Below are 24,642 nucleotides of genomic sequence, written 5' to 3' on the forward strand. Positions count from 1 at the left end.
CACACTATTTCCCATGAGATGGTGTTTTTGCGTTGGACTGAGAAGTGTTGTTCGTCCCCTGTAGGTTATCCTGGAGTGGCAGGCAGTAAAGGAGACAAGGGGGTGCCTGGACCTGCTGGGCTTGATGGGAGCCCTGTGAGTAATCTTCATCACATCATCACTCACTCTTCTAATACAACCTGAAGAAGACATGCTGCATCACTGTAGCTCCATAAAGACCACTATGGTGGACATGCTGCATCACTGTAGCTCCATAAAGACCACTATGGTGGACATGCTGCATCACTGTAGCTCCATAAAGACCACTATGGTGGACATGCTGCATCACTGACCATCCACTTGTCATGACTATGTACTGGATGTTTGTTCAGTAGTTTTCCTCCAATAAAAGAGATTGTTGATTGACCCTGCTATTTCTTCTCCTCTCCCCAGGGTAATTCAGGTACTCCTGGGTTGGTAGGTGCTCCAGGAGCCCATGGTGAACCTGGCGACATCAACCTGGCTCCAGGGCTGAAGGGGGACAAAGGTCAGCCTGGTTTCGTTGGCACACGAGGTCTACCTGGTGTAGATGGACTGCCAGGGAAAGAAGGACTAGCAGGCCTGCCTGGATCCAAAGGAGAACCTGTATGTGTGTGTGTGTGTGTGTGTGTGTGTGTGTGTGCGCGCGCATGTGTGCATGTTAGCGAGCACTGGAAGGCTCCTAAAACATGTGTTCAGACAGTACTACAGTCAGTCAGTCATCCATCTCTATCTCTGATCTCTTCTTGCAGGCCAGGGAGGGCATCAAGGGGGACCGTGGTCTCGATGGGGACCCTGGTTTCTCTGGAACCCCAGGAGAGAGGGGTCCTCCTGGGTTACCAGGGTTTGGCCGGCCGGGGGAGCCTGGAGAGAAGGGTACATCTGGTCAACAAGGCCGACTTGGAATCCCTGGACAACCAGGTGGGTACCGGCTACAGCTACAAACACACTCAAAATAACACACACTTGTTATGTAAAAGGAGCCTAAATGATGATGTGTACATCCTCTTTCTGCCTCTCAGGAGTGAAAGGTGAACCAGGTAAAGATGTGAGCTCACCTGGACCCCAGGGCGCCCCCGGACCTCGAGGACAATCTGGCATCCCTGGACTACAAGGTGAGGGTCATCTTATTGGTATTGATCTGACATCCCTGGACTACAAGGATCTTATTATTATTGATCTGACATCCCTGGACTACAAGGTGAGGGTCAGCTTATCGGTATTGATCTGGTTTATGGTAGGCTATGGTCCTGCTTGGTCCTGCATAGTGCATCATGAACAAATTCTCCGCCCTGACCCCAGGTGACAGAGGACTTCAGGGAGACCCTGGAATGCCAGGATTCCCCGGACAGAAAGGTGACTCAGGTGTCCCCGGCATTGGATTCCCAGGACTACCCGGGCCTAAAGGATACTCTGGAGCCCCAGGAGCCCCTGGGTTGCAAGGAGAGCCTGGGAGATCTGGACAGGATGGTTTCTCTGGCAAACCAGGCACACCTGGTCCAAAGGTGTGTGTTCCTATGTCTGTGTCTTTGCTTCACTTTCTATTGTTTCAAACTCCATCAATCAAACAATCAACCAATCTTCTTCTGCCCTCTCTAGGGTGAGCCAGGTCGGGGTCTACCTGGTCCTAAAGGTTCTCAGGGCCCTCCTGGAGAGACAGGTTTTCATGGAGATAAAGGCAACGTTGGTCCAACTGGTATTCCTGGACAAGAGGGACCCTCAGGACCACCTGGATCTCAGGGAATTCAAGGTGACCCTGGCCCCCCTGGTCAGCATGGTGGCACTGGACCCCCTGGACCCCCTGGGGCAGGAGAACCTGGGGCCCCTGGGCCAATAGGACCCCCTGGAGAGCCAGGCCCCTTTGGTCATGAAGGTGTGAAAGGAGATAAGGGCTTCCCTGGCTCTCCTGGTCTGGACATGCCCGGCCCCCAGGGAGAGAAGGGAGACTCAGGATTCCCTGGACTGTCTGGATCAAAAGGGTTGCCAGGAAGACCTGGCCCGGCTGGCAGAGACGGATTCCCCGGAGACCCAGGTGAGGCAGATCTCAGAACAGTGTAGGAGGTCTGATGTAACTGGAAAGAAATTAACACTCATTGACTGGACTGGTCTGGGTTCATTTTTGTTGAATTTAAGGAGAATTTGGTGACAACCTTTGTAATGAATAATCATCAATATTTTCCTATTCTATTTATTTGTGGATGTGTGTGTGTTCCCCAGGCCTCAAGGGAGAGATGGGAGTCATGGGAACGCCTGGAACACCAGGATATCAGGGTTCTGCTGGGAGCCCTGGAACTCCTGGACAGAGAGGTGGGTAGAGTAGAACTGCTGCCTCTGTACTACCAGACTACCCATCAGTGTGTTTTTCACCACTATACTATAGCATCTCATCTCTTCTCTCTCTCAGGCAACCCGGGTGTCTCTGGTCCTAGGGGGGAGTTTGGTGAGCCTGGACCCAAAGGAGAGAGGGGAGAGCAGGGTCTGCAGGGTCCTCCTGGCAACATGAGTGAGCTGAACATGGGGGCCATGAAGGGACAGAAAGGAGACAGCGGAGACACAGGTATACAAAATGAACATGTCCCATACAACAGCACTGTATCCTACATCCTACTGCACTATATCCTACATCGTACTGCACTGTATCCTACAGCCTACTGCACTGTAGCCTACATCCTACTGCACTGTATCCTACAGCCTACTGCACTGTATCCTATATCCTACTGCACTGTATCCTACAGCCTACTTCACTGTATCCTACATCCTACTGCACTGTATCCTACATCCTACTGCACTATATCCTACATTATACTGCACTGTATGTCTGTCAGGTGGTCTGTTTTAAACAGGAACTGGGAATTGTTTAGGTATGCTAAATCCCACTTTTTCCCATTAGGTGACCCTGGACACACCGGAGAGAAGGGTTATCCAGGACAGGCCGGAGTACCTGGTATGCCAGGAAAGGATGGAGAGCCCGGTACACCTGGTCAACCAGGTTAGTCACCTATGTAGGTTTCGCCATACCCCTCTGTTTATTGTAAATACCCCACACATAGACAGGATTTAATAGGATCTCAATGGTTACAAACCTGTATACTACCTGGTATGAAATGATGTACTGGTCTTGCACAATGTATAATATGCTAGTGGATAGTATTTGGGACACAGTCAATGTGATGATTAAATGACACCCTCTTTGAAACGTCATGATTCTTGTTTCTCAGGTGAGAAAGGAGACACAGGTGTTCCTGGTGAGCCCGGCAGTACTGGGTATCCTGGAAACAAAGGAAGCATTGGAGAAATGGGATACCCAGGTTAGATAACAACACACAATCCACTCACTGAGAGGAATCATCCTTTATATCGAACATCCGCTGTGGTGTGGATGGTTAGATTGGTTCTAACCGGATTGTCATGTATGGTTCTATAGGTTCTGTGGGTCCGAAGGGTGCTAAAGGCATTGTGGGCACAACGGGTCACTCAGGGTTCCCGGGTACAGAGGGGGTGAAAGGAGACAAGGGAACAGTCGGTTTACCAGGTGTCGGAGTGCCAGGACCCCCTGGAGAGAAGGTGATTCAAAACCACTTTTAGTCTCTCTGAGAGCTGGCTCCATGAAAGTCTCACGCAACCAGGGTTTGTTGTTTGTGTCTTCATGGATGGTGCTAGCTAGCTTCGGTGTATCCTTTTTTCATTGCAATTGTGCCAATAACTGTCTCTCTTTTTCAATCAATACACTGTATCTACCATTTTCCTCATATTTTCCCACTCTCTTTCTCTCCCTCCATCCCTCTCTTTTTTTCTCTCTCTCAGGGTCAGTTGGGTCTGACTGGTTTCCCTGGTAACGCAGGAGAGAAGGGTCAGAAGGGAGGAATGGGAGTCCCCGGGATGCCAGGAACACCAGGAACCAAGGGAGACACTGGTTACATTGGTCACCCAGGTGAGGGTCCGGTCTCCATGATGACAACTGCCCCTCCTTTCACCTGACTGATTGATTGATTCAATTTGGAGTTTAAAAAAGACAAGACACAATTAGAATATATGTTGGCCAAGGGAATAACACTTGAACGTATTATTTCCTATATCGACCAGGTATTCTCGATCATCTCACAAACCCAGAACATTACTATTTGCTTGACAACCTCTAGTCTAACCAAAGGTGCGTGCTGTGTTGTGCAGGTCAGCCGGGTCAGCCAGGAGAGAAGGGTGTCGGTGGGCTACCCGGGTCAACCGGAGAGCCAGGTCAAACAGGTCGACCAGGTAAGGAACACATGGAGCACAGTAACGATGCCCCAGGTGCCATTGGTTCCTGTTAGTGCAGTATGTCAGCTAGTCATGAAGCTTGGACTAATTTACCATGCTATAGCTACTGCACCACAGCTATAGCTACTGCACCACAGCTATAGCTACTGCACCACAGCTATAGCTACTGCACCACAGCTATAGCTACTGCACCACAGCTATAGCTACTGCACCACAGCTATAGCTACTGCACCACAGCTATAGCTACTGCACCACAGCTATAGCTACTGCACCACAGCTATAGCTACTGCACCACAGCTATAGCTACTGCACCACAGCTATAGCTACTGCACCACAGCTATAGCTACTGCACCACAGCTATAGCTACTGCACCACAGTCAAGACACACACTCAGGTAACCTATTGTTTCCCAGGTGAGCCTGGTCTGCAGGGTCCCCCAGGTCCGACTGGAGAGAAAGGAGAGTCAGGAGTGGACGGCATCCCTGGATCATCAGGAGACAGAGGAGACCAAGGTGAGTGACCTCTCCTGACCTTTAGGATATAGTCAGGAATGTTCAGCCTATGAAACCACATGTAAAGCACGTGCTTTATGATCTGTGTTATATTTCTATTCACCCAACACTTGACTATGTCTCCAAATCAACTCATGCACTGTGCATCTAAACAGCCAACAAACAGCAGAGGCAGACTTTAAGAGTTCAGCAGGTGACCTTTTTATGTCAATGGCCTGGAGTTTGATCAATGGCCTGGAGTGTTTGTCTCTGTGTCCCTCCTATAGGTTTTCCTGGCAGAGGCTTCCCAGGAACGCCGGGGTCGTCTGGGTTTAAAGGTGATAAGGGTAGTCCTGGTTTCCCAGGTTCCCCAGGTATCCCGGGTATCCCAGGGACCAGGGGAGAGAAGGGTACGGCAGGCTTCCAGGGCTCCCTGGGTCAGCCAGGAGAACAGGGCCACCCAGGACCCGCCATGGAGGGGCCCAAAGGAGACCAAGGAGTGCCAGGAAAGCCTGGAGAACCAGGTAATGTATACTGCACACCTGACCTGCTTGATTGTACATTTTGATACATATCATCCTCCTCTTCTCATCCCCCTCTACCCCTCTCTCTCTCCATCCCCTTCTTCACATCCCCCTCTACCCCCCTCTCTCTCCATCCTCCTCTTCTCATCCCCCTCTACCCCTCTCTCTCTCCATCCTCCTCTTCTCATCCCCCTCTACCCCTCTCTCTCTCCATCCCCTTCTTCACATCCCCCTCTACCCCCTCTCTCTCCATTCTCCTCTTCTCATCACCCTCTACACCTCTCTCTCCATCCTCCTCTTCTCATCCCCCTCTACCTCTCTCTCTCCATCCTCCTCTTCTCATCCCCCTCTACTCTCTCTCTCTCCCTCCATCCTCCTCTTCTCATCACCCTCTACCCCTCTCTCTCCCCATCCTCGTCTTCTCATCCCCCTCTACCCCTTTCTCCCTCCCTCCATCCTCCTCTTCTCATCCCCTTCTACCCCTCTCTCCCTCCATCTTCCTCTTCTCATCCCCTCCATCCTCTTCTCGTCACCCCCTCTACCCCTCTCTCCCTCCATCCTCCTCTTCTCATCCCCTCCATCCCTCTCTCCATCCTCCTCTCATCCCCTCTACCCCTCTCTCCCTCCATCCTCTTCTTCTCATCCCCCTCTACCCCTCTCTCCCTCCATCCTCTTCTTCTCATCCCCCTCTACCCCTCTCTCTCCATCCTCCTCTTCTCATCCCCTCCATCCCTCTCTCTCTCTCCATCCTCTTCTCGTCACCCCCCTACCCCTCTCTCCCTCCATCCTCCTCTTCTCATCCCCCTCTACCCCTCTCCCTCCATCCTCCTGTTCTCATCTCCCTCTATCCCTCTCTCTCCCTCCATCCTCCTTTTCTCATCCCCCTGTACCCTCTCTCTTTCCATCCTCCTCTTCTCATCCCCCTCTACCCCTCTCTCCATCCACCTCCTCTCATCCCCTCCATCCCTCTCTCTCCCCTTCCATTCCTCTCTCCCTCCATCCTCTTCTCATCCCCTCCATCCTCCTCTTCTCATCCCCTCCATTCTTCTCTCCCTCCCTCCATTATCCTCTTCTCAACCCTCCATTCCTCTCTCCCTCCATCCTCCTCTTCTCACCCCTCCATTCCTCTCTCTCTCCATCCTCCTCTTCTCACCCCTTCATTCCTCTCTCCCTCCATCATCCTCTTTTCACCCCCTCCATTCCTCTCTCCCTCCATCATCCTATTCTCATCCCCTCCATCCTCCTCAACTCATCCCCCTCTATTCCTCTCCCTCCATCCTCCTCTTCTCATCCCCCTCCATTCCTCTCTTCCTGCACCCTCCTCTTCTTATCCCCTCCATCCCTCTCTCCGTCCCTCCACCCTCTTCTTCTTCTCCTCCTCTCTACAGGTATCAGTGGTGTTCCAGGTCCTGCTGGTGTTCCCGGCAGCGCAGGGGGGAAGGGAGACAAGGGAGATCAGGGTAGACAAGGAGGACAGGGCGAGCAGGGCTTAAAGGGAGAACGAGGATACTCTGGACTTCCTGTAGGTCACTTCCTGTTTCTCACTGACTGATCCATTTGTGTTGTCATGACAGTCTAGTTGGTTTATCATGACACATGACTAGTGTGTGTGTGTGTGTGTGTGTGTGTGTGTGTGTGTGTGTGTGTGTGTGTGTGTGTGTGTGTGTGTGTGTGTGTGTGTGTGTGTGTGTGTGTTACAGGGGCAATCTGGCCTTCCAGGTGTTGATGGACTGAAGGGAGAGATGGGACTGCAGGGTGTGCCTGGTTTCCCAGGTGAGTGGTGCAGATCATTTAGACAAGGTATCCCAGGTGAGTGGTGCAGATCATTTAGACAAGGTTTCCCAGGTGAGTGGTGCAGACCATTTAGACAAGGTTTCCCAGGTGAGTGGTGCAGACCATTTAGACAAGGTTTCCCAGGTGAGTGGTGCAGATCATTTAGACAAGGTTTCCCAGGTGAGTGGTGCAGATCATTTAGACAAGGTTTCCCAGGTGAGTGGTGCAGACCATTTAGACAAGGTTTCCCAGGTGAGTGGTGCAGATCATTTAGACAAGGTTTCCCAGGTGAGTGGTGTAGATCATTTAGACAAGGTTTCCCAGGTGAGTGGTGTAGATCATTTAGGTTTGCAACTGCACAAGGGGACAAAGATCGTACTTTTTCGAGAAAAAAAGCCCTGACCTCAATCCTATAGAAAATAGAACATTTGTGGGCAGAACTGAAAAAGCGTGTGCGAGCAAGGAGGCCTACAAACCTGACTCAGTTACACCAGCTCTGTCAGGAGGAATGGGCCAAAATTCACCCAACTTGTTGTGGAAGTCTACCCGAAACATTTGACCAAAGTTAAACAATTTAAAGGCAATGCTATCTAATACTAATTGAGTGTGTGTTAAGTTCTGACCCATTGGGGATGTGATGAAATAAATAATAGCTGAAATAAATCATTCTCCCTACTATTATTCTGACATTCCACATTCTTAAAATAAAGTGGTGATCCTAACTGACTAAAGACAGGGAATTTTTACTAGGATTAAATGTCAGGAATTGTGAAAAGCTGAGTTTAAATGTATTTGGCTAAAGTGTATGTAAACTTCCGACTTCAACTGTAGATGTTCAGTTTATCAGGTCCCAGGCTTCCATGACTGTTATGATTATTTATATCCAAGTTAATTACAATGAGCTTTTTGCTTTAGCCCCAGCTGTACCTGATAGAGCAGTTCTCGTCTCGCGTACTAAAATAAGTCATCTGGTGCGTGTGAGGCTCATTGTGAGGGAGACGAGAGCAAACTCAGAAGTTCTGACTGAGTGCACATTTAAGTACCCCCAGGACAGTCCATTTACTTTGTGCTGTTATAATTTATGTTATGAAATCCTGTGATTTCATTGGGGCAGTTCCCCATAGCTGGCAAAACAATCCAAGCGATATTCACAGGGCCTATGAGCTGAACAGCTTGTTTTTAACAATATATTTTTGAACCAGAATATATATATATATATATAACCAGAAAAATGTACACATTTCCTGCACGTTTATGAGCATTTAAAACATTATATATATATTTTTTTTTATTTAAAGTACCAGTCAATAGTTTGGACACACCTACTCATTCAAGTTCCTCTCTTCTTCAGGGACAAAGGGTGAATTGGGTGTGTTTGGATTGAAAGGAGAGCTGGGAGACAGAGGATTCCCAGGAACTAAAGGTGAGTGGAGAGACACAACATTAAACCAAACAGCCAGTAAACCAAATCAATGTGAGCTTCATAGCATCAAACACCTACTGTATAGTGGCCATTGAGTGCTGACATGTATATTCTGAATATATGCCATGCAGCAGACAGATATGAATAATAATAAGATTTGGTAATTATCTGAATCGCCTTTCCTTGTTTCAGGTAATGATGGCCCCCCTGGTCCTCCTGGCCTCCACACCTTCATCAAGGGAGAAAGTGGCTTCCCGGGTAGTCCGGGCCCTCAGGGGCCTGTAGGGCCCTCAGGTTTTCCTGGGCTGAAAGGACAGCAAGGTGAGAGTTCAAACCATCCTATCTACAATGAGCCGATATATTATGACCAAACATCAGCTCTGATCACCCCATAATATATGATCTTACACCCACTCTTCCATCCATCCGTCCATCCATACATCCATTCTCTCTCTCTCTCTCCCTCTCCTTTTTTCACGTTCTCTCTCCTCTCTCGCTCTCTGTCTCCCAGGTATGACAGGTATTCAGGGTATTAAAGGTGACGAGGGAAACCCTGGGATTAACGGTCTCCCCGGAGCCAAGGGAGAACCAGGCCTGCTTGGTCCCTCAGGTGAGAGTCACATTCTCTTTGTCCAGTTTATAGCCACACTGAAAAGGATACTACACTGTATGTAGGATAAAATACTATATGATGTACTAGTGTTATCCGGACGTGTGATTCTCAGACTGGGAACTAATGTTCCATTTGACCCTGACCTTCATCTTTGACCTTTGTCCCTATAGGACCGAGAGGGTATCCCGGACCCCCTGGACCTGATGGTGTTCCGGGTCAGGTAGGTCCTCCCGGCCCCTCCTCCATGGAGCATGGTTTCCTGGTAACCAGGCACAGCCAATCGGTGGAGGTTCCAGAGTGTCCAGAGGGAACATCGCTGATCTATGATGGATACTCCCTACTCTACATCCAGGGCAATGAGCGTTCCCATGGACAGGACCTGGGTAAGAGAGAGAGAGCTAGGCAGAGAGATAGATGTTGTATCTATCTTGTGTTTCAATCAATCAATCAAATGTGTTTATGAAGCCCCTCTTACATCAACTGATGTCAAAGTGCTGTACAGAAACCCAGCCTAAAACCCCAAACAGCAAGCAATACATGTGTAGAAGCACAGTGGCTAGGAAAAGCTCCCTAGAAACCTAGAGAGGAACCAGGCTATGAGGGGTGGCCAGTCCTCTTCTGGCTGTGCCGGGTAGAGATTATAACAGAACATGGCCAAGATGTTCAAATGTTCATAAATGACCAGCAGGGTCAAAAAATAATAATCACAGTGGTTGTAGAGGGTGCAACAAGTCAGCACCTCAGGAGTAAATGTCAGTTGGCTTTTCATAGCCGATCATTCAGAGTATCTCTACCGCTCCTGCTGTCACTAGAGAGTTGAAAACAGCAGGTCTGAGACAGGTAGCACGTCTGGTGAAAAGGTCAGTGTTCCGTAGCCGCAGGCAGAACAGTTGAAACTGGAGCAGCAGCACGAACAGGTGGACCGGGGACAGCAAGGAGTCATCAGGCCAGATAGTCCTGAGGCATGGTCCTAGGGCTCTCCGAGAGAGAGAAAAATAAAGAAAAAAGAGAGAAAGAAAGAAGGAAAGAGAGAAAGAAAGAAAGAAAGAGAAGAGAGAGAAAAAGAGAGAGAATTAGAGAGAGCATACACACTGGACACCCAGATTAGACAGGAAAAATACTCCAGGTATTTATACCCTAGCCCCCCGACACATAAACTATTGCAGCATAAATACTGGGGGCTGAGACAGTAGGGGTCGGGAGACACTGTGGCCCCGTCAGGCAGGGTTTAACCCCACCCACTTTGCCAAAGCACAGCCCCCACACCACTAGAGGGATATCTTCAACCACCAACTTACCATCTTGAGACAAGGCAGAGTATAGCCCACAAAGATCTCCTCCACGGCACAAACTCAAGGGGGGCGCCAAACCAAACAGGAAGATCACGTCAGTGACTCAACCCACTCAAGTGACGCACCCCTCCTAGGGACGGCATGGAAGAGAAACCAGTAAGCCAGTGACTCAGCCCCTATAATAGGGTTTGAGGCAGAGAATCCCAGTGGAGAGGAGGGGAACCGGCCAGGCAGATAATGCAAAGGCGGTTCGTTGCTCCAGTGTCTTTCCGTTCACCTTCACACTCCTGGGCCAGACTACACACAATCATATGACCTACTGAAGAGATGAGTCTTCAATAAAGACTTAAAGGTCGAGACCGAGTCTGCATCTCTCATATGGATAGGTAGACCATTCCATAAAAATTTAGCTCTATAGGAGAAAGCCTGCCTCCAGCTGTTTGCTTAGAAATTCTAGGGACAGTAAGGAGGCCTGCGTCTTGTGACCGTAGCGTACGTGTAGGTATGTACGGCAGGACCAAATCAGAAAGATAGGTAGGAGCAAGTCCATGTAATGCTTTTTAGCAGTAAAACCTTGAAATCAGCCCTTGCCTTAACAGGAAGCCAGTGTATGGAGGCTAGCACTGGAGTAATATGATAATTTTTGGGGGGGTTCTAGTCAGGATTCTAGCAGCCGTGTTTAGCACTAACTGAAGTTTATTTAGTGCTTTATCCGGGCAGCCGGAAAGTGGAGCATTGCAGTAGTCTAACCTCGAAGTGACAAAAGCATGGATTATTTTTCTGCATCATTTTTGGACAGAAAGTTTCAGATTTTTGCAATGTTACGTAGATGGAAAAAAGCTGTCCTTGAAACAGTCTTGATATGTTCGTGAAAAGAGAGATCAGATCAGCATCACACATAACCATTTGTGTCTGTGTGTGTAGGTACGGCTGGTAGCTGTCTGAGGAAGTTCAGTCCCATGCCCTTCCTCTTCTGTAACATCAACAACGTCTGTTACTTTGCCTCCCGTAACGACTACTCCTATTGGCTCACCTCCCCTGAGCCCATGCCAATGAACATGGACCCTATCACCGGCCAGGGCATCAGGCCCTTCATCAGCAGGTAGCTGTGTGTGTGTGTGTGTGTGTGTGTGTGTGTGTGTGTGTGTGTGTGTGTGTGTGTGTGTGTGTGTGTGTGTGTGTGTGTGTGTGTGTGTGTGTGTGTGTGTGTGTGTGTGTGTGTGTGTGTGGGGTGGGGGGATGTCCACTTCAATCAGTGTAGATGAAGGGGAGGAGATGGGTTAAAGGGGTATGGTAGTAGGTGCCAGGCGCACCGGTTTATGTCAAGAACTGCAACTCTGCTGGGATTTTCACACTCAACAGATTCCCGTGTGTATCAACAATGGTCCACCACCCAAACAACATGATTAATGCAATTCTGGGAAGCATTGGAGTCCACATGGGCCAGCATCCCTGTAGAATGCTTTCAAACCCTCGCCCCTGATGATTTGAGGCTGTTCTGAGGACAAAGGGGGTGCAAATCAATATTAGGAAGGTGTTTCTTATGTTTTGTACACTCAGTGTATGTTTCTGCTCTCACCTAGGAGATATGTGTGTGGGTATGTTTGTAGGTGCATGTTTGTGTTGTGTGTGTGTATGTGCATGTGTGTGTGCATGTGTATTGACCTCTACCTATGCCAACAGGTGTTCTGTGTGTGAGGCTCCTGCCATGGTGATAGCAGTACACAGTCAGAATATCATGATCCCATCATGCCCCAATGGCTGGGACTCACTCTGGATTGGCTACTCCTTCGTCATGGTGAGAGAGACTAAACGAATATTACAACGCCATGCTTGCTGTATCAGCACTTACCTTCTGTATCAGCACTTACCTTCGGTATCAGCACCTACCTTCTGTATCAGCACTTACCTTCTGTATCAGCGCTTACCTTCTGTATCAGCATTTACCTTCTGTATCAGCATTTACCTTCTGTATCAGCACTTACCTTCGGTATCAGCACTTACCTTCTGTATCAGCGCTTACCTTCTGTATCAGCACTTACCTTCTGTATCAGCACTTACCTTCTGTATCAGCACTTACCTTCGATATCAGCACTTACCTTCTGTATCAGCGCTTACCTTCTGTATCAGCACTTACCTTCTGTATCAGCACTTACCTTCTGTATCAGCACTTACCTTCTGTATCAGCACTTACCTTCGATATCAGCACTTACCTTCTGTATCAGCGCTTACCTTCTGTATCAGCACTTACCTTCTGTATCAGCACTTACCTTCTGTATCAGCGCTTACCTTCTGTATCAGCGCTTACCTTCTGTATCAGCACTTACCTTCTGTATCAGTACTTACCTTCTTTATCGGTAGCAGTACTCTCTCTGTCTCCTCTCTGTCTCTCTCTCCTCCCTTCTCTCTGTGTAGCATACCAGTGCAGGTGCTGAGGGCTCTGGCCAGGCCCTGGCATCTCCTGGCTCCTGTCTAGAAGAGTTCCGGAGCGCTCCCTTCATCGAGTGTCACGGGCGTGGAACCTGCAACTACTACGCCAACTCCTACAGCTTCTGGCTGGCCGCCATCGAGGACAATGAGATGTTTACGTAAGCCAAGAACAACTCTCTTTCTCTCTCTCTCCCTCTATATTTTCCTTTCTGGCTACCAGAACTCTGACATGGTCTTGATTGATTGATGTCGTCTCACATCTCATTCCAGGAAACCCGTACCCACCACCCTAAAGGCAGGAAGTCTCCGGACCCACATTAGCCGTTGCCAGGTGTGCATGAAGAGGACATAGGCCTCGCCGCTGACCTCTCTGTGACCCTTAACCTCCCACCACAACCCATGACCCCACCAATCTTTCCGCGGTGTGGCTTGACTTCTTGTTATTGATCAAAGGATGGTGCTATTTCACTGTGTGTGAGGGAGGAGAGGGACAGAGACACACAGACAACAAAATAACCAGAGATCGCCGAAAGAGCAGATCACCCACACACACACACACACACACACACACACACACACACACACACACACACACACACACACACACCGGAGACCAAGCCATAACACCAACCGGCCCTTCGCTCCATCATGCAGAACTCTTTACTAACATTATCACAACGTTTCTCTAATGAATGGCGCCCAGTTTACGACTGCACTGAGTACACCCCCCCCCATTTGTAAACTGGCGTCCATTTTGAAAGGGGGTGTTTGTGCAAGTCAGGTGCTATTGAATCTTATCTATTTGCCTTATTATTTTCACTCAATGCCACTGACTTTCAGCTCTGAGTTACAGTTATAGATATTGTTATTGTTCTTCACGTCTTTGATCTTTTTACTCTTTGAATAACACAGTACTAATTTAAGAATGGGAGTTACCACTGGCTTGTCACAGTGAGAGACCATAGGTTAAGTGTTGCTAGCACACAGGCATAGTGATGGTTATGTTGTAAATATATTGCTTTTCTTTTTCCTACTTAACATAACAGCCACCATAATCTATATTTCAATTTGTATTTTATTTATGAAATTTATGAGAATATGTAGAATGGATTTGAGTTGCCAAATAACCATAAACAATGTGAGATATGAAAGTACAGTATGTTATTTTGGTCCAGCCGGACCCAGGCACTTAAAGTTACAATACTGCGTTTAGCATTACATATTACATTTAGCATTATATGTTACATTTAGCATTATATGTTACATTTAGCATTACATGTTACATTTAGCATTATATGTTAAATGTAGCAGTACATGTTACATTTAGCAGTACATGCTACATTTAGCATTACATGCTACAGTTAGCATTACATGTTACATTTAGCATTATATGTTAAATTTAGCAGTATATGTTACATTTAGCATTACATGCTACAGTTAGCATTACATGTTACATGTAGCATTATATGCTACAGTGAGCAGTACATGTTACATTAAGCATACATCAGTCCTGCCGCTATAGGCCAAGACCTCCAGTGCCTTGTGGTTCACTATGAAAAACAGAACAGTGAAATAAAGCTGTGGCAACATCACTGAAAGTGTGTGTGTATGTACAGTGCATTTGGAAAGTATTCAGACCCCTTGAGGTTTTACATATTTTGTTACCTTACAGCCTTATTCTAAAATGGATAACAAAAAAAATCGTGATTGATCCACACAAAAATAACCCATAATGACAAGTGAAAACAGGTTTTTCAACATTTTTGCAAATGTATTAAAAATAAAAAAATGGAAAACCCTATTTAAATAAGTTTTGTGTCAAGGCACAGATCTGGGGAAGAGTACCAAAAAGTATCTGCAGCATTGAAGGTCCCCAAGAACACAGTGGCTTCCATCATTCTTAAATGGAAGAAATTTGGAACCACCAAGACTCTTCCTAGAACTGGCTGCCCAGTCAAACTGAGAAATCGGGGAAGAAGGGTCATGGTCAAGGAGGTGACCAAGAACCCGATGGTCACTCTGACAGGGCTCTAGAGTTCTTCTGTGGAGATGGGAGAACCTTTCAGAAGGACAACCATCTCTGCAGCACTCCAACAATCAGGCCTTTATGGTAGAGTGGCCAGACGGAAGCCACTCCTCAGTAAAAGACACATGAAAGCCAGCTTGGAGTTTGCCAAAAGGCACCTAAAGACTCTCAGACTGGGGCAAAGGTTCACCTTCCAACAGGACATCAACCCTAAGCACACAGCCAAGACAACACAAGAGTTGCTTCGGGGCAAGTCTCTGAATGTCCTTGAGTGTCCCAGCCAGAGCCCGGACTTGAACCCGATCTAACATCTCTGGAGGGAGCTGAAAATAGCTGTGCAGCAATGCTCCCCATCCAACCTTACAGAGCTTGAGAGGATCTGCAGAGAAGAATGGGAGAAACTCCCCAAATACAGGTGTGCCAAGCTTGTAGCGTCATACCCAAGCAGACTCGAGGTTGTAATTACTGCCAAAAGTGCCTCAACAATGTACTGAGTAAAGGGTCTGAATACTTATGTAAATGTGATATTTCTGTTTTTTATTTTTAATAAATTAGCAATAATTTCTAAAAAAAAACGTTTTTGCTTTGTCATTATGGGGTATTGTGTGTAGATTGATCAGGGAAAAAACTATTTAATGCATTTTATAACAAGTCTGTAACCTAACAAAATGTGGATACTTTCAGAATGCACTGTATGTGTATGTCACTGGAGTCCGGACTGGCACACACACACACACACACACACACACACACACACACACACACACACACACACACACACACACACACACACACACACACACACACTCTTAGTACGGGGGGGTAAGCTTGCCATGTCTATGCAGAGTGTTTGTGTGTTTTATCACAAGCCGAAGGAGTTTCCACACACACTTGCTCTTGTTGACGGAGAAACTTCATGGCTTGTAGTTTTTTGTGCAGAAGAATCCTTAAAAAGAGGAAGAGAGTCGTCAAACACTTATCTGTTCACTCAGCCACTCAATCTACTTAGTGTGCAGCAATAGTTCTGTGTATGTTTCCGAATAAGTCTTTCACATTATTTTGCATGTTGAAGATTATTAATCATATGCTAGAACCCAAAGATGTATATTGTATATTCTTATTATTACACTGATATACTTGACCATGCCACCTGAATAGCCTTACTGTTCCTGTACTCTTCCTGTACATACAGAACAGAGGGAAAGGGGATACCTAGTCAGCTGCACAACTGAATGCATTCAACCAAAATGTGTCTTCCACATTTGACCCAACCCCTCTGAATCAAAGTGGTGCGGGCTGACTTCATCAACATCATTGGCACCCAGGGAGCAGTTGTTAGGGGTTAAGTGCCTTGTTCAAGGGCAGAACAGTAGATTTTTCCACCTTGCCAGCTCGGGATTTGAACCAGTGACCTTTCAGTTACTGGCCTAACACTCTTAAAGAGCGTCTGCCAAATGACTTAAATGTAAATGTAAATGTAATCACTAGACTTCCTGTTACCCCCTAGATAGGCCTAATGCAATAGTCTTCCTGTGACAATTAGCTAGATAGATTTAGATACACTACATTTGCCATTTTGGTCAAAGACAGAGAGGGATGCCTGTACGACTATGCATTTCAAGATTCCTGTGTGTTTTAAATCTACAGTACTTTCAAACACCTTAGAATTTATATTGCCAACTGGCAGGTGTCCCAAATCTAGAACATGAACCCTTCCCTGCTGCTCCCCTCTTTCTTCTGATGGTGAACTCTTGAACTCTAGAACCCTAGAACCAGCCCTGAATCAGTCAAGTATGAAATGAATTAGATGGAAGAAATTAAGCTACCAGACCTTACAAGCTACTTGTAACCAACAATCTTCCATATAATTAGTTTTGACCCAATCATAGCCTTTTGAAAGTAGAAGGCTCTCATTGGCTAACATGACTCATCCTGCCCTTTGGTCTTGGTCAATGAGGGTCAGATTCAGAGATTTATTTCCATATCACCTATACATGATTGTATCCTCTTCTCATATTATGTCATTACTCAACCATATTTTATGTTTGGGCATTTGGGAAGAATAATAACATTCATAAATACCGTATAAACAGGATTAATTGAGGAGTAAAACAGAGTCCTCGGGTTGTAGTCCCTAGTTTATGATGAGTAAACAGACCAAAACTATTCCTCTCACCTCCCAGTCCCCATACTGTGTAACTCATTAAATAAAATAATTTCTATAAAATATCATGCATTTTCATAACTGTGTCCTAGATATATGATATGATATCATATTGGTGGCAGCGTTGGGATACAGGCTACACGTGATCTGGGTACCAGTCTGCTTAGCTAACATTCCACGCTGTATTCCGTGTCCTATGCCAAAGTTTAGCTGAAAGTTTAGCTTAACAGTCTTCTATGGGCTCGGGTAAGCCTCGGGCAAGGAGCGAACAACCACTGTAGACACAGATCTCAGTTATTTAATGTTAGTTATTACAGACAGATCTGGCATTTCTCCATCTGGAAAATACTACTTACAACACAACTGCAATTATTTTATTTTATATTTGTCAAAGATAGCTAGCTGCAAAGCTAGCAAGCTAGTTAATTTAAGATATCTCTAGATCCAGTTCGCCAGCAGAGCAGCACTCGCCAAAAAGACAGGTATGTCACGTTTGCTTTTAGAACTTGCTAATCACCTCTAACGTTGTTTGGTATGCAATCGCACTAGCTACATATATTTAGCTGAAAATACTTGATGAAATTGAATGTTTCTTTGTAGCTAGCTATCTAGCTTGGTTGTAGGCTGTAGGTTACAGTAGGCAAGTACAGTAACATTGCAGTAGCTAGCTAACGTTACACCTTTACTGAATGACAACAATATAGCGTAAACACTTGCTAGTTGGGCATAGAAATTGACAAATGAACATATGGAGCGATCACACATACATGCAGGTGTGGTGGTGTCACTTTTTATTTTTTAGCTATATACCAGCTTTATGTAGTGAAAATACTCCAGCCTTTGGTGCTCCGGAGTGGCGTAGTGGTCTAACACCGAACCCAAGCCGGCTGCGCGCGTGCGCTATCGTGCATACATGTATTTTGTAGACCCACACCAAACGCGATCACGACATGCAGGTTAAAATATCAAAACAAACTCTCAACCAATTAGCTTAATTTGGGTACAGGTTGAAAAGCATTAAACATGTATGCCAATTTAGCTAGTTAGCTTGCACTTGCTAGCTAATTTGTCCTATTTAGCTAGCTTGCTGTTGCTAGCTCATTTGTCCTGGGATATAATCATTGAGTTGTTATTTTACCTGAAATGCACAAGGTCCTCTACTCCGACAATTAAACCACACATAAAACGGTCAGCCAAATCATTTCTAGTCATCTCGCCTCCTTCCAGGCTTTTTCATATTTGAACTTATATGGTGATTGGCATCTAAAATTTCATAGTATTACTACACCGACCGGCAACACATTTCGTCTTTCAATCACCCACATGGGTATAACCAATGAGGAGATGGCACGTGGGTACCTGCTTCTATAAACCAATGAGGAGATGGGAGAGGCAGGACTTGCAGCGCGATCTGCGTCAGAAATAGAAAGGACTTCTATTTTACCCCGTGGCATCGCAGACACTCGTTTGCGCGCGAGCAGTGTGGGTGCATTAATTGAATAACATGGATTTCTAAATTTATTTTGCAACGCTCGCGCACGTGACGTATCCGGTCTGGTCAGCATTTAAGGCACTGCATCTCAGTGCTAGACGCCTCACTACAGACACCCTGGTTCGAATCCAGCTGTATCACAACTGGCCGTGATTGGGAGTCCCATAGGGCAGCGCAGAATTGGGCCAGCGTCGTCCAGGTTTGACCGGTATAGGCCGTCATTGTAAATAAGAATGAGTTATTAACTGACTTGCCTAGTTAAATAAAGGTTAAATAAAATAAACAGCAGGTCTCCCATGAACAAATGATGTTGACCTCAATGGGACAACCAGGTAATTAAAGCTACAATGTTCTGTGCATTTTCACTAGATAGAAGTGTGTCTTTCAGTGGAAGATTTTCAAAAGAAAATAGATAATGACAGTCTCTGCAATTTTCAGTCAGATGAGACACCTGGTCTCATTCATTTACAGATTGAGAATGATTTCCATATCTGTTATTGCTAACGGTGTAACTATGTGTTGCTTTTAATAAACACACAGCAAACCAAAAGCTGCCAACATTGCAGTGGGTGCCGGATAGACAATGGTGGTAAATATCTCAGTCAAATTGAATTGAATTCATTAATGCGGCCACTTAATTTACTGTATGGTTATTGTTCTAAGTTATGCATACTTAATGTGAATGTTCCTTTACCCTAGGTCCTTCATTCTCGAATGTGAAGCCGACGGACCCTAGCAGGAAGGACCAGAGAAAAGTGTTTGCTTAAGGTATGACTTCATATTGAGTAAAATGTTATTCCACTCAAGTTCAGATTGAGATTTAGAGTGACTGACATGAATTGGAACGTAAAAAGCATGAGCTGGCGACACACAGATACAATTATATATATAATATATATATATATATATATATATATAAAAACTGCCAGTCATTTATTGGGTAAAACACCAACGTTTTGGTATCACTGTGCCTTCTTCAGGGTAATGTCATGAATACTTGAACCAGGTTATGTAGACAAACATTTCAATTAGTGCAACCAATGACAATAGTGAGCAGTGTGACATAATTATTAGGTTAATAAGAATGAATTGAGTGAAACTGTTAAAAGACAATAGTTTACAACATGTTGAATATATTAGACTATTATTATCATATGGCAACATAGTTAGATATTGTACATAATATTAACATACATCATTGTAATAAAACGTGTTACATTAAATCTTTTGGTTCAACCATATTGCATAATAGCATCATCAACAGGGGGAACATATTGGGTGTATGATAAGGGTGCTGATAAGCTGTAGAAAGAATATATTCATCTGTAAGACTTGTTCATAAATAACAAGAAGAATTGTTCATAAGAAGGGCCTGAGGTCAATGTACAGACCACTAAGGGTCAATGTTTTTGAATTGGCTTATTGGTCTGCACTCAGGTGAAACAACAGATATGGAATGCATTTGTCAACGGTTGTGTCAATGAACACATATTACAAAGGTTGAGAGGTGCGTACACACTCCCAATGTGGCCTACATCTGTTATTAAACTTGAGTGATGACTAAGCCCTAAAGGTTGTGAAACTTCACATGATTAAGCCTATCTCAGTTAAGATGTTGATGCCAAAGCTAATCACTGAATATCCTACTACAAGGACTCAGTCAGGTTGCTAAACTTCTGTATTATATGAACACACACAGCAGGGGTTGTCAGGGAGAATACTCTAAGCAGTCAGGAAAAGCTCGTATTGTGCTTATAGTGACTGAATGCAACAAAAAAGAAACAGCACAGCGACATGATCACTCCGCCTCTCAATCACATAGTTTAGCTTCATGATCACTCCGCCTCTCAATCACATAGTTTAGCTTCATGATCACTCCGCCTCTCAATCACATAGTTTAGCTTCATGATCATTCTCATTTAAGGTAATTGGGCCTCTATTTTAGGAGAGGAACGACATGCATGACCTTCTGGTTCTCCTCTCCACTGAGACCGATCTGACCACAGCAGCGCAGGCCCAGCTCCAACAGACCGATCTGACCACAGCAGCGCAGGCCCAGCTCCAACAGACCGATCTGACCACAGCAGCGCTGGCCCAGCTCCAACAGACCGATCTGACCACAGCAGCGCAGGCCCAGCTCCAACAGACCGATCTGACCACAGCAGCGCAGGCCCAGCTCTAACAGACCGATCTGACCACAGCAGCGCTGGCCCAGCTCCAACAGACCGATCTGACCACAGCAGCGCAGGCCCAGCTCCAACAGACCGATCTGACCACAGCAGCGCAGGCCCAGCTCTAACAGTGGTCTTCCCAACAGGCTGTCCTGTTCTGCTCCCCTTTGGCAACAGCTACTGCCACAACAAAAGATGATTGCTCTGAAGAGTACCTGCTGGATACAGGTAATTGAAATTATATCACACACATATTTATGTGTGCAGGCACTAAGTCATTCTGTCTTTCTCTCACACACACACACACACACACACACACACACACACACACACACACACACACACACACACACTTGAAGTTTGCACTGTCGGTTAGGGGCTCGTAAGTAAGCATTTCACTGTAAGGTCCGTTGTATTCGGCGCATGTGACTAATTATATTTGATTTGATCATTTGATTTGATTCAGGTTAGTGTATAGTAAAAGCTTTGTCATTAAAATAATATTGTGCCTCTTTTAGATCTGCCAAGCACACCTCTGCCAGCCACACCACCACTGCCCTTCACAGCTTCTCCACTGGGCCCATCAAGAGATGAGGTCGCGTCTTCATCTTGTACCACGGCCGATGGACAGAGCCCATTAGAGCTGCCAGTGATAGGCTACTGGCCAATCACCACGGGGAAGAAGATATCCTGAAGTGGGTGAATCTGCTCTGCTCTTAACACCACCCCAGAGAAGCTCCTGGCGACACACAGCTGTGGCATTATGTTACTGTAGAGAGTGAAACAGTCAGTGTCCCAGTCATGTCCTCAGTCATGTCCCCTGCCACCTGTACTTACCCAGCAGAAGGCCTCACCTACTCAACGTTTCCATTTGAGGATTTAGCTTCCGCTGCCTTCTTTCAATGGGAACTGGAGGCCTCGTAGCAGAGGGGGCAGTGAGGAAGGAGCGAACAGAGGAAAGAGATGAGCATCCCTCCGGCCGTCTGTACAGGTTTCTGCCAGCAGCCACTGAAACAAATATCCAACAGCCCATATCAGCTTTTCTTGAGTGGTAGGAAAATATCTACTGCCTAGTGTTTCCCCTGTACATTGTACAGGGCATTGGAGGGAGCTCCAACAGTCTGCCTTTTATGAGGCTGAAAAGAAGAGATGGATGGTGGAGAAGGGTAGTGACTCTATACACAGCTACACACAGAAATAAATAGGAGCTGCAAATCTATTGTCATGGAAATTACCACCAGGGACTCAAAGTCAAACTTAAATGAATCATTCTTTATTTTCAGTTAACTGGTTCCAACAAACTTAATGCACCATAGTACACGTCGGTCAGGAGCTCTGTCCCTCAATTGTTTGTGGATGATGTGTCTTCTTTTGGGCAGCTCACAGTAAGGGTCTGGGTGGGTCCTCGTTGTTTTTTGGTCCTTCATGCTTCATGAAATGTGCCACCGGTTTTTCTCACTGGAAAGCTCCGCAGGCAGAATCAATCATCTGGTTCTTGATGCTAAATTGTCATGAAAATTACCACCAGGGACTCAAAGTCAAACTTAAAACTAATCATTATTTATTGTCAGTTAACTGGAGAAGTTCCAACAAACTTAATGCACCATAGTACACGTCGGTCGGGAGCTCTCCGGGGCAGTCCCGTTAGTTCTCTTATATACTGCTTACACAGACGAGTTATATTAGCATGATTTACATTGTACATTATTCCTGATGAATTCATTTGGTTATTGCTTAAACTATCAAAGGAGGTTCTATTAAATATGTCATTATAAGTAAGCGAAATGAACACATAAAACCAGACACTTCATCCTTTCAAACCCTTCATTCTGTGTTGTCCAATCCAACTTGTAAAACCAGTAGAATGAACACATAAAACCAGACACTTCATCCTTTCAAACCCTTCATTCTGTGTTGTCCAATCCAACTTGTAAAACCAGTAGAATGAACACATAAAACCAGACACTTCATCCTTTCAAACCCTTCATTCTGTGTTGTCCAATCCAACTTGTAAAACCAGTAGAATGAACACATAAAACCAGACACTTCATCCTTTCAAACCCTTCATTCTGTGTTGTCCAATCCAACTTGTAAAACCAGTAGAATGAACACATAAAACCAGACACTTCATCCTTTCAAACCCTTCATTCTGTGTTGTCCAATCCAACTTGTAAAACCAGTAGAATGTTTTATGCTTCACTACAGGCCACTATTTCCATTGATGGAAGTGGTTTGGACTCTTGTTTGATTTGTATCTATTTCACTGTTCATTATTTGACATTTAATCAGTACGGCCAGAGGAGGTGTGGTATATGGCCAATATACCACGGTTAAGGGCTGTTCTTATGCAAGACACAACGCAGAGTGCCTGGACACAGCCTTAGCTGTGGTATAATGTCCATATATCACACACCCCAGAGGTGCCTTATTGCTATTATAAACTAGTTACCAATGTAATTAGAGCAGTAATGCTACATGTGCTTTCAGCCAATCAGAATTCAGGACTCAAACCACCCAGTTTATAATACTGAACATATATTGCTGTATATTTTGTTGTACAAAGGATTGTGCTCCAACACTATCATAAATACAGTATGTCTGTGATTTCATTAAAGTAAACCTCAAAGTAAAGTAATATTCTCTGAGTTGCTTCAATGTTGTCTTTATGAATAAGATACATGCATGTCCATTGTTCTCCAACACTATCATAAATATGCCTAGTTAAACCTTAACTTATACCAATCTTCTCTTAGTTTTTCATGTTGTCTTTATATGCATAAAAATGGAAATGCAATGTCCTCCAAATGCAAAATGTCCTCCAGCCATTTCGGAAGTTTTACCTTTGAAAAGCAATATCCCAACTATACATATAGTCAAGTACACACACATTTTTTACAAAAGTGATTTTTTTTTACACAACTTTTTAGGCATTGAAGGGGCTGTTCTGATGGGAATCCGTGATGTCATAGCCTCCTTGATTGAGGAACAATAGAGGAGCAAAAGAGGAATGCATTTACATTCATATATCAAACTGTTTATGCTAAACAGACCTAAAACCACTATCCAGCTTTGTTGTATGAAAAAATGAACAAATAGGTGTTGCTCATAAAGCGTGTAACTGCCGAGGTGGAATACAGTGTAACTGCCGAGGTAGAATACAGTGTAACTGCCGAGGTAGAATACAGTGTAACTGCCGAGGTAGAATACAGTGTAACTGCCGAGGTGGAATACAGTGTAACTGCCGAGGTAGAATACAGTGTAACTGCCGAGGTAGAATACAGTGTAACTGCCAAGGTAGAATACAGTGTGACTGGCGAGGTAGAATACAGTGTAACTGCCAAGGTAGAATACAGTGTAACTGCCGAGGTGGAATACAGTGTAACTGCCGAGGTAGAATACAGTGTAACTGCCGAGGTAGAATATTGAAAGTAGAACAATCCACTTTATGTGTTCATCTTCAGATTTAGTTTTTATTGACCTACTTTGCGTCTCTATGGATGTTACTGCTCTGAAGAGGCACTCAGTTAATCACAATGTGTCCCATCCTCTCCTGTAAAACGATTTGCTCTGAGGTAATAAACATTATTAAAGACAAAAAAAATCTATAAACTGATAAAATTTTACTAAAACTCTATCACAAGTTGTAGTGTAATTATTGTTTTAAGTACAGTGTACCAACTTCTGAGGGAATAAACTCTCTTTTGTAAATGTTTTAAAATCAAAGTACAGTTTAACAAGTATTGTAAATACTCATGTATCAAAAAAAAATTGTGCTACAGCTACACACCACGGCTCTATAGTCACCATTGGGGAGCCCATCAGTGTACATCTGTTTTTTTCTGTCCATGTAAAAGCTGTGTGATGTAGTAGTAGATAAATTCACTAGAGGGCAAACTCAGTCCACTGTAGTGAAAACTACAGTTCAGTTGGGTTCAACTTTCAGCTGTCAGAAAGATTTTATTGTGAAGCCA

At 45.2% G+C, this 24,642-nt stretch overlaps 1 protein-coding gene and 1 long non-coding RNA gene across 2 annotated transcripts in view; both read left to right on the top strand.

Annotated features, from left to right (window-relative positions):
* Nucleotides 1-14,416, top strand: part of LOC135519084 (collagen alpha-1(IV) chain-like) — a 107,100-nt gene extending 92,684 nt beyond the window's left edge. Inside the window, exons 24-48 of the mRNA XM_064944142.1 lie at nucleotides 65-135; nucleotides 433-624; nucleotides 771-939; nucleotides 1,041-1,133; nucleotides 1,321-1,523; nucleotides 1,618-2,050; nucleotides 2,236-2,325; nucleotides 2,423-2,575; nucleotides 2,909-3,007; nucleotides 3,237-3,326; nucleotides 3,443-3,582; nucleotides 3,823-3,949; nucleotides 4,189-4,269; nucleotides 4,686-4,784; nucleotides 5,051-5,287; nucleotides 6,676-6,809; nucleotides 6,988-7,060; nucleotides 8,412-8,483; nucleotides 8,676-8,804; nucleotides 8,995-9,093; nucleotides 9,267-9,479; nucleotides 11,313-11,490; nucleotides 12,072-12,186; nucleotides 12,804-12,976; nucleotides 13,089-14,416. Coding sequence (XP_064800214.1) covers nucleotides 65-135; nucleotides 433-624; nucleotides 771-939; nucleotides 1,041-1,133; nucleotides 1,321-1,523; nucleotides 1,618-2,050; nucleotides 2,236-2,325; nucleotides 2,423-2,575; nucleotides 2,909-3,007; nucleotides 3,237-3,326; nucleotides 3,443-3,582; nucleotides 3,823-3,949; nucleotides 4,189-4,269; nucleotides 4,686-4,784; nucleotides 5,051-5,287; nucleotides 6,676-6,809; nucleotides 6,988-7,060; nucleotides 8,412-8,483; nucleotides 8,676-8,804; nucleotides 8,995-9,093; nucleotides 9,267-9,479; nucleotides 11,313-11,490; nucleotides 12,072-12,186; nucleotides 12,804-12,976; nucleotides 13,089-13,170 — 3,545 coding nt within the window. The 3' untranslated portion in view covers nucleotides 13,171-14,416. The remainder of the gene's footprint in view (nucleotides 1-64; nucleotides 136-432; nucleotides 625-770; nucleotides 940-1,040; nucleotides 1,134-1,320; nucleotides 1,524-1,617; nucleotides 2,051-2,235; nucleotides 2,326-2,422; nucleotides 2,576-2,908; nucleotides 3,008-3,236; nucleotides 3,327-3,442; nucleotides 3,583-3,822; nucleotides 3,950-4,188; nucleotides 4,270-4,685; nucleotides 4,785-5,050; nucleotides 5,288-6,675; nucleotides 6,810-6,987; nucleotides 7,061-8,411; nucleotides 8,484-8,675; nucleotides 8,805-8,994; nucleotides 9,094-9,266; nucleotides 9,480-11,312; nucleotides 11,491-12,071; nucleotides 12,187-12,803; nucleotides 12,977-13,088) is intronic.
* A 3,130-nt stretch (nucleotides 14,417-17,546) lies between these two features.
* Nucleotides 17,547-24,295, top strand: LOC135519089 (uncharacterized). The gene is made up of 3 exons (XR_010452266.1): nucleotides 17,547-19,268; nucleotides 20,446-20,899; nucleotides 21,190-24,295. It is a non-coding gene; the product is annotated as an uncharacterized LOC135519089 (long non-coding RNA).
* The last annotated feature ends 347 nt before the right edge of the window (nucleotides 24,296-24,642 follow it).

Source organism: Oncorhynchus masou, chromosome 29, assembly GCF_036934945.1.
Source record: "Oncorhynchus masou masou isolate Uvic2021 chromosome 29, UVic_Omas_1.1, whole genome shotgun sequence".
Classification (NCBI taxonomy): Eukaryota; Metazoa; Chordata; class Actinopteri; order Salmoniformes; family Salmonidae; genus Oncorhynchus; species Oncorhynchus masou.